The sequence below is a fragment of the Strongylocentrotus purpuratus genome, unplaced genomic scaffold (genome assembly GCF_000002235.5).
Source record: "Strongylocentrotus purpuratus isolate Spur 01 unplaced genomic scaffold, Spur_5.0 spur5_scaffold_2, whole genome shotgun sequence".
NCBI lineage: Eukaryota > Metazoa > Echinodermata > Echinoidea > Camarodonta > Strongylocentrotidae > Strongylocentrotus > Strongylocentrotus purpuratus.
The window spans coordinates 7,444,344-7,454,655 of record NW_022145605.1 but is presented as its reverse complement, the minus strand read 5'-3'; the positions used below and the strand labels follow the sequence as shown (position 1 = coordinate 7,454,655).

General features: G+C 37.1%; 1 protein-coding gene across 2 annotated transcripts in view; it reads left to right on the top strand.

Moving 5' to 3' along the window:
• The first annotated feature begins 6,036 nt into the window (after window positions 1–6,036).
• The window catches only part of SERCA (sarco/endoplasmic reticulum calcium transporting ATPase), a 64,864-nt gene continuing 60,588 nt past the window's right edge, over window positions 6,037–10,312 (top strand). Inside the window, exons 1-3 of one of the 2 annotated variants that reach the window (XM_011665408.2) lie at window positions 6,037–6,812; window positions 8,309–8,326; window positions 8,903–8,985. In XM_011665408.2, the coding sequence (XP_011663710.1) occupies window positions 6,695–6,812; window positions 8,309–8,326; window positions 8,903–8,985 (219 nt within the window). In that variant the 5' untranslated portion in view covers window positions 6,037–6,694. 2 annotated transcript variants of the gene reach the window in all.

The window sequence follows — 10,312 nt, the reverse complement described above, 5'->3', positions numbered from 1 at the left end:
CTTTGATAAATCCTCTGTCTGATTGGTTCCATCGGTCAATCATCTTATTGGTCCTACCTCTGATTGGTCCTACGTCCTATTTGAGCATTGCTACTCCATTGCCAGTCCATACCCAAGATAGATAGGCAATTAAGGGGTTGCTAGAAGTCCATGTCACTAACTCTTCTTTATGTCTTTCTTGTAAAGAAGAGGATGGGATATGTTTACTCCAGTGAGTGGAGATGGTGCACACTTATTGTGCAAGCATGTAGCTGATGCATGACAATGCTCATGTTGTTATGTAGTGTATGTGAAAGAGGATATATAAGACAAACCTACATCCGAAGTTGAATATTTTTACAAGCTCTCTTTAAGCAAGCATTTGGCTGATGAGGAGGCATATGATCAAGAACTCTATAGATATGCATTCTTTGTCACAAGTAAGACTTGTATAAGTGTGTAAAAGAGTGGAAAAGCTGACGTTTTATGATCGTTGTAATGTTATTGGATGCAACAAGAAATGACAATATATGTAAATTATTATCATGGAAAATCAACCTAGTGCGGTATGATAATTCAGTGATTGCTAGGAATTGTTTTTTATTGTGCTACAAATTGTTTGCATTAGTTTGTATGGCATGAATATATTTGTATCTTCAAAATGGTAGTCAAATTGGCATTCTTTATTTTTATTTGTTTGTGTATACAAATGTATGTTACATTTTATGTAGTGGAAGTGAATGATTTATGAACCTAATGAAAGAAAGTGTAAAGAATAAGATAGTGAGAGGTAGTGTAAATAAAGGGATGTAGAGAGTCAGGGACTGAGATAAAGAGAGGGATAGGGATAGGGAGAAAGGGAGAAAGGGAGAAAGAGGAAGAGAGATAAGTAGAGAAATAAAGAGGAAAAAAGAAAAACGGCGGGAAGAACGGGATAGAGGGAATGGAAGAAAGAGGGTGTGTGAGAGGAAATGATAAATCATTTGAAAGATAGATTCATAGGATGGGGTAAGTGAGAGAGTTGAAACAGTAAGCTAGAGAAAGATTGGGTGATAAAGAAGAAGAGTAATTAACGGGGATATGGATGAGCGCCTCTTAAAAATGTTGAGCCAAAAGTTGAGGAAAATAGTTCCCTTAAAAGTCTGTAATTGGTAAAAATAATTGGGAAGGGTAACAACTTGAGATAGAATAAATAGAGATATAACAGTCCCCATATTACAATGAAAGCCAGTGTGATGAGGGGGAAACACTAATGAAAATGGAAAAGTTTGATTGCAAAGCAAAAATTATATGACATTCATTTCAAAAGGAGACAAGAAGAAAAAAATAAGGAAAATGTAGCGCGTGGGGGCGGGGCGGGGCGGATGGTACCTCGCCGTTTTTCTAATTTTCATCTGGTTGATTAAACTGTGAAGTAGATTCTCTACAGAGGGCGCCATTGCACAATTATCGAAACGGCCAAATTGAATCTCGAGCGTGGTTCGGGGAATGCAAGTTATGAAACAGTATAGTATTAATGACTGCTTTGAGAGAAATAGTTGTTTTATTACGCTCAAGGGAAGGTTAGAATTGTGCTATTCCCCGAGGCTTGCCGAGGGGAATAGCCCAATTCTAACCTTCCCGAGAGCGTATGAAAACAACTATTTCTCGAATATTAAAGCAGTCATTAATACTTTTATATGCCGAAAAAAAATAGACTAAAAAATGAAAAATTAAAAATATTTATCATTTTTGTCGAAGACGGGATTCGAACTCTTGCTTACAAACAAAAGGTGTACCGAAAACCAACGCTTAGACCACTCGGCTATGGCCCGCCGTTAACATGCTTGGCAGTTTTCTCCAATATATACATTAAAATGGATTGAAACCGGCTTCGCGTGTGATGAATGCTTCGCAAAAGCTCCATATACGGACTCTTCTTTTACTTTTGCAATGCATATTGGCACGAACTTAGATCAAGATCTATCGGCAGATGTTGTTTTTTTGTTTTTGGAAGTTTATTTTCGTCTTCATGTCAACAATGCAAGATAAAATTGTCGGTAAGATCGATCGAGATTCAATTGTATTGAAATTACCGACCAATCCTTCGCACACATACGGCATCCTCCATCGCTCAAACCATTTTTTAACATGTAAACCTATGGGGTAACCATGGACGCTGACCAACTTTTTTTAATAACCATGGTTATTAAAAATATTGAAATGTTTTATGCATGGTTACCGAGAATTTTACAGGAACAGTTGAAGTTTATGAATGCAATTCGACCAATCAGATGGCTGGATTTCTTAAGTGAGGTATATAATTGCACATACCGGGATTGAAAATATTCATAACACGTCAGTTTTGCCGATGATACCAAAATAAATCGATATCAATGGTAGAATCTATTAGATATTTGGAGGGAGATTAGACCGCAGTGGCTTATCTGTAGGGGGAAAAAGGAGGAGGACGAGAGGAAGAACAAGAACAAGAGGAGGAAAAACAGGAACAAAAATAAAGAAGAGCAAGAATACGAACAAGAAGAGAAAGAAGAAGAAGAACCAGAAGAACAATAACACGAACAAGAATAATATTTTAGGATATATAAGGGGAAAATATATTATATTTCAGAAATTATGGGTCAATATAAAGTTTCTTCATCCGTTTTTTTGTATTATATTGTAAATACTTTTGAATCTTAGCATTCCGAAAAAAATACCAAATTCATTTATCGTGAGTTTTATTAAAGTCCTTTAAGAGAGAGGGAGAGAGAGAGAGAGAGAGAGAAAGAGAAGAAAACATCTCATCCCTGCAGTTTTTTGTTTCCAATGGTCATCTGGATATCTTGGACACTGTCGATAGATGTTCCACCGTTTCTTTGCTCTTCCACCCCCTCTTCCACCCCCCCCCGAAAATGGTATAAAATAACAAAGAACAAATTAATAATAAATGGATAACATCTTAACATCTAGTCTCCTCACTAATGCACCAGGAAATCGCCATTTAATAACATGAACCGAAATACTTCAATGTAATTATTCAAAGGCTATCGTTTTCCTCGAATTGTATCAGTTATTTGCATATTCATGCATATGGAATGACGTCAATCGGTTGCACAAGATCTATTCTAATGCAATGACACGTGCACATGACAAAGCAAATACAATATTCGTGTACTTACTTTGCACTGTGTAAAGTGCTTTGTTTTATGGAGGGACCTAGACATATTTATGGGCTGATCCAGGGACCAAGGGGGCATAACCCCTGTCGAATGATGAACAAAAAGAAGAAAGAAAAATAGGCAAACGAGAGGAATTGAGACGGAGATGGGGATGGGAAAAGAAGACCCCTTACAAAATTGTATCCATAATATGGCCTTGTATAATTCAAATTTCATTGTCGGGGTGACTCGTGTCTCCCCCCCCCCCCACCCCCCCCCCCCTCCATTGCCACTCATGATGGTTGCACTCGAACGCGTGCAACACCACTGCTCATTCCTCTGCAGATAAGATCTAATTCATGATCACGTCCGACAAGTTTTATAACGGTTAGTAATCAGTAGCACCTTGCGTGTTGATAATTAGCAGGAATACGCGGTAGTCTAATATTCCCTATATTTCAATCTTGACAATTCGCCAATATATATGGCCGGGGTTAGTTTTCTTTAATTTAGGATATACGCCAATCAATTTTCATATTCAGCCATTAGAATGTTACCAATATAGGGCTTAAGGATAACAAATATTGTTTTGAGTAAGTATTATATAGATTATATAAAATATCTATCAAATTCAATTAAAAAAACACAGATGGATATTTGTCTTTTGCATGCGTGGTATCAAATATAATATAACCTAGATAATGGATATGATAATAATACTGAATAAAAAATAATGCTAACAAGTGTCCAAAATTTAGGTCGACATAGTGTATCAAATCATTCTGTACAAAGCCAAATGATATGAAATTCAAGGGGCTACTTTCTCATCGGTGCGGCAGCCGAAATATTCCCCAATCGTAAAAATATGCTACTTGTCGCAATAAACTATATGAACTTGCATGATTAGTCAACTGTCGGCCCCCTTTTTGTTAATGGGAGTGGGGGCCAGTGGCGGATCCAGGGAGGGGGCCCGGGTGGCCCGAACCCCCGTCCCCTGGGGGAAAAAACAGGTAAAAACATGTTAATTTTACCTTTATTTGAAGATGGCCTCCTCTTCTGGTGCTCAAGGGGGGGGGGGGGGGGAGGCTGTGATCTTCAATTTTTGGGGCGCAAAATTATTCACCGGCTGGCTGTTTCACCGTTAAATATTTTCTCAAGAATTGGGCCCCTCCCCTGCCGCCGGCTGGATCCGCCCCTGGTTGGGGCACAGCCGACCCATGTTCCTCCTTTTTAATGTCAGTCAGGCATTCCTTCAGTACACTGTAAAATAAAGTTGTCTGCTCACTGTCTGACTTACCCATTCCTTTCACAGACTTGATATCGCAAGATCTGCCTTTATAATTTATTATAGCTGAACTTTTTTTTAATTTTTTTTTTTTTTTTTTACATATTTAACCCCCCCCCCCCCCCGTCCTTTGCCAATCGAGAGAGAGAATTCGTCTTACTATCATATTGATTTTGTCACTATATAACATTATTATGTGAAGGTTGTTTTTCGAAAGTGGTTTTTCTTCTCATGTCAAAATAATAACTTTTATTATATTTTGAACAGGTGTAAAGTTCAAAGCCCCATATCAAAATCTTTCATTATTCACACAATTTGTTTTGATATTTTTAAATAAAATATTTCAGTTATTGCGATATAATTGCCTAAAGACTGATATCATAAATCATTGTTAAGTTTCCATTCTAAAACCATTATTATCTTATTTTGTTTCTGACAGTTTGTACAAATTAACATAATGATAAGGTAAAATTGTATATCATTATTGTTGTGCTCAAGAAAGGTATCAAATATATGGCATGGATCTCCCCTGATCCTCCCCCTGGCAATTTTCAAATATGATATATCAAAGCTCTCAACATATCTTGAGCATTTCTCACTCTGTTTAACCTATCCAAAGAATATTTGCTAGAAACATGATGAATTGATGAATTTCTGGTCTGTAAAGATGCAGATATTCGAAAGATTTATATCCTAGCAAGCAGTGGCGGCGATTTCTTTTCATGAATGGGGGGGGGGGGGGGTACAAGCCTCAAAACACCTACCCATTCGAAACCCCACCCATTTTTAGAGGTCATTTAGGGAGATTTTTCTCGAAGTAAAGACCATTTTTTTTTTTACAATTTTCAAAATTTGAAAAACCGTACCCATGTTTAGGCAAAATTTTGTTAAAAATGGGACCCTGTGGATTTTATGTGAAAAATTGACCCATCAAGAGTGGCACCCCCTGTATGTCTAAATAATTATGTTGGTACCCCCCCCCCCCGGGGGACGAAGATGACGGAATTGACTGCCCCCTCACATGCTTTTGAAGCTTTGTTGTATTAAAAAAATAAATTACTTAGCATTTGCATTGCATTTCTATTAGTCTAAACGCTGCACTCTTGGGCCCTCCAGAGCCTTAAAGTGTGTTGCAGTCTTTAGTTAGTATTTGCTATACATTTTTGGGGCACTTTTTCAAATTTTCTGGGGGGGGGGGGGACGATTCCCCCTAAACAAATTGAGGGGGGCAGGTCTTAAATTAATCCAAGGCCACCAAGGCCATGGCCTATATAGAATGCTCTTTTGATTGGACTCAATGCCCCTCTCATTGGCCTTGGAGATTTTTTGTGCCCTTTCCAATTCTTACTATTTGTGGTTTAATTTAGGAATGTGCCCTACAGAAAAGTGGCCTTACCCTAAAAATATTGAAATTTAAGGCCTGGGGGACGTGTCCCCCGCCCGTCCCCCCCCCCCCCCCCCGGGATCGCCGCCCCTGCTAGCCTAGCAAGTAAGAATAATAAAGATATCGTGTCTAAAAATAGTAAAATGAATGCACATGAATATCTTGACTGATAATTAAACTACAAACTTTGTTTTGCACTGCGCTAAGGACAAAGCTTTCCAACCGAGAATTACATGTTTCCTAATGACGAAATAGTTTCGAACTTTAAAGATACACGTCAAGAATCTGTATTGACGTCAATCGGCACATCTTTAACGAACGATCTGATTGGGCACAGCCCGTAAAAGGTGATTTCGACCAATCAAAAAGGTCCACATTTATCTGCACTCGACTATGCAACAACCTACGCTGCGCTGGCTCGCTGTACGTTTTCTCCGTACGTACGTACACGTACTATACTACACACCACACGCGGACTTTTCGTCTCCGCCGAAAGCTTCCCGATCTATCTCCACGAATTGCCGTCGGACGATGTGGTAGCGTTGTGCATTCACAGCGACTTGTTATAAACCTGAGTCGTATGCCCGAGGAGAGGATTTTTATTTTAACGTGATATTCGTGCACCCCTTAGTCTATTTTCAAATAATTTATAGAATAATTTAACCTTGACCCGGTGGAATATCCTGCTTTTTGAAACTGAAGCGAACCGTTCAGTTACTGCGTGGAAGCGGATCGTCTGGTGTGCACGGCCCGAGTGTTCAGCCGACATTGAAGGAAGGTTACACGTGCATGTTTCTCGTGTTTTCGAGAAGGAAAGTTTTTCCGTTTGCAGTCTAGATTTGGGATTTTTTTTTACATTGCACTGAGTTCATCTAAATCCATTGAAGGTTGTCAAGGACGTACATTATGGATCTAGCGCATACACGGACACGGGAGGAGGTCCTTCAGCATTTTGATGTGAAGGAAGGAATTGGCCTGTCCCCCCATGTAGTCACACAGCGTATTGCTAAATACGGATACAATGGTAGGTCGACTGTGATGCAGCGATGCAGTCAGTTGCAAGTTGTGTGATAATCAAATTGCATGGTCATGTACCGGTATATGCATGGCACTATGCCATGCCTGGGCCCTGGAGTATTAAAGGGTGTCTGATCTTCTATCTTGTCTATCTGTCTATGCACAACAGAGCACAGATCAGAATTAGCATAGGCCTAGGCATAGAGTCTAGGATGTAATTACAGTGAAAAAAATACACTGGGGCTCGGGGCGAATTAGCCCCCGAAATGCCCAAAAGAGCCCCCAAAATTTGCATAGAGCTCAATGCAAAACAAAGTAAGGAGTGTTATTTTCATGCAAGCAAGCTTGAAAAGTAGCCCCCGAAATATTTAGAGTATTTTTTTCCCTGTGTAATTATTAGATAGGTCTAGACTCTAGTGAAGTCTTTTCTTTGTCTTGTGTAGGCTAATGTTAAAAAAAAACATGTGTACGACGTTGAACACCGAGACTAAGTCTACAAAATCAAAAGACAAGTTTAAATGTCACCATATCTTTGCATTTAGTTACAATCTTGTTAAGTGCACCAGTGATAAACCAACAAAAATAAAATTTGGCTCGAGACAAGTTTTAAGTAAATTGGAAGACCAAAGCCAAAGGCAAAGCCAAAGCCAAAGAGAATTTGATTTGGTTTAAACTGGTAGTCAATAAAAAAAAATTATTTAAAAAAAAGGAAACATCGCTTGATTTGGGACTCCTTGTGTAGGTCTAGACCTAGTGATATTTATAATTTTCTTAATGTGGCAATTTACATAAATACTATATAGTCTATGCGAGTATTTGACAAGTTGATAAACAAAATGATAAGTGTGTAGTTGAGCTGTGTAGTACAAATAGAAAGTAAAAAAAAAAAAAAAAAAAAAAAAAAAAAAAAAATCATTTTCGCACATGTTTACCCACATGAGTCTGCAAAATAGTTATTTTTGCAGATGTCCTACAATCTGTCATTTTCCGAGAGCATATGATAATAAATATTTAATGAAAGAAAACAACAAGCATGTTGGATCAATGTACAGTAGAGTAGACTATGCCAGCACTAAACAAGGATTATAAATAATTAGATAAATGAATCTCTGAAGAACAAATCAAACTCCCTGATAAACGGCCTGATTTAACCAAGAATGAAACAGTGCATGGAAACACTGGCAAGGAAGTATGTCATTTGATGACATTGGTATTTGTTTCTTGGCCATGTGCCAAGAAGAGCGTGTAAGATTTTGTCAATAAGATTTTGTACTTTTACGTTGTTTTCATGTATGAAAAGAAGGACTGCTTTAGCTTTTTATCTTGTTCTATTGAAGGTCAATATGCATGACTGAAGAAAAATAGATCATGACTCTTCCTTTCATGTTTAAATGTCAAGAAATGATGAATCTGATCTAGATTTCCTTTTGCTCTGATTTGGTAAAATCTTGTCAATGTTAATATTTTTTTCTTTTCTCTCTTTTATCCATGTCTAATTTTCAGAGTTGCCTGCAGAAGAAGGTAAGATTTTTTTAAATTGCTTCTTATTATCCTCCAAAAAGAAGAAAGAAAGAAAAAAAATGCATCACTCTTGCAAAATCTCAAAAAGGTTTTCATGAACATGGTGAAAATTCAAACACTTCACTTCACCCATTATTTTATACTGCTTTTGTTGGAGAAAAAAAATTGTTATTGCTACAGTATGTATACAGTATGTATACAGTCTGGGCTCCAATATTTATGCTTTCTTAGCAGTCATGTAAAATAAGCACCACTACAACTTTGATATTGATGAGATTGTCAGAGATGTCTGATATACATGTACATGTAAGTGTGATTAAATTGATTTTAGAAACGTATGGTCATTGAGGATTATGGAGAACCAGTCATAATTGCACACGTCAAGCCTTAATGTTTCTCATATTGTAGGTTTATTTGAACAAGTAAACAATTTACACTTTGACAATCTATGAATTACAAAATGATGTAATACATGTTGCAGTATTGCTAATCTTAAATATTAAATAAACTAAACATTCACCTTGATTGGAGGAAATGGTAAGGTCAATGCACTTTTGTATTTTTGTAACATTCCAGGCAAGCCTCTGTGGCAGTTGGTACTGGAACAGTTCGATGACCTCCTTGTCAAGATCCTGCTTCTAGCAGCAGTCATCTCCTTTGTAAGTATTTTTTTATGGGAGATTTTCTTGCTCAAATAAAAAAGATATAATTTCAATTCCATTTCCCATAAAGTTTAATGTTATCTGTTTTTTTCTTTATTTATTAAAAAGCTAGACTTTATTAGGCCTGTAACAAATGATCGATTCAGGGGCTGATCTTGAGCCGATCAGGGTTGATCGGATAATAATTTCCGATCGCCTATCAATAAAAATGATCGGAAAAAAAAAAAAAAAAAAAAAATTTTAAGATTACTTCAGTAGTTTTACAATGTAGCTTAGATTTCAATAACCAACATGATTTATTCAAGCATTGATTGAACTAAAATGTACTAAAACATTTACATAAATGTGTGTGATTTGCAATACTGTACACAGCATGGGAAGCCATAGAGCCTAATACATGTACATGTACTGGGTACATGTAACCAAAGTGTAAGTCTGGGAGAGGGCTTAATCTGCCCAGCTCAACTTTCAACTCATGTGACCTTTTACTGACATGCTTCTCTGTTACTGGGCCTACATTTATATCCAGAGAGAGGGAGACTTCTACTACTCCAGTGCATTTGATTGTAGATCAAGAGTAGGAACAAGCCGTAGTCATATTACAATGTATGTACTGTACATTGGTGCATATTACACTGTAGGTACAATCATGACTTAAATGGGGACAATCACCCATCATATTTAAAGTTCATAAACCGTTTAAATTAAACTGGTAATACATGTATGTGTATTTAGAAATACTTGGAAACATTGAAGCTGATACAGTCAACATAGTGAATATGAGAGTGGCAACATGCAGATCAGTGGCTTGCCAAACAATTTTGCTGCCTAAGCAGAGATTTTTTAATTGAGTTTAGCTATCAGGGAGTTGTATTTACCAGACCAAGATTTCACTTTAATGAGGAAATTATGTCATTTGAGCTTGTTGATAAAACATATGCTAGAGTCACTTGCCCTGCATACATTTATTTGTGATTGTGCTTTTTTAATATATGAGTTATATGAAAGAAATGTATGAAATAAAGGCCCTAAATAACACAATTTTGTATCCCAATAACTTACCAATATCCCATTTTACTACACAAGAAGTTCAAGAACATTTCAGAAGCATAATTTTTCTGGATATGCTGCACACCAAGAATTATATTTTAAAATGGATACCTGGATATAAAATATTTACATGTACACTGTACATGTAGTTATGAGAAGGTTATAGGAAATGAAATGATTAAAGGAAAAAGTTATGATGTGCCATGCGTGAGATAACTCTGCACCTCATTATTGAAATTCCATTGAATTACATCACAAGCGTCTGATGTAGCAG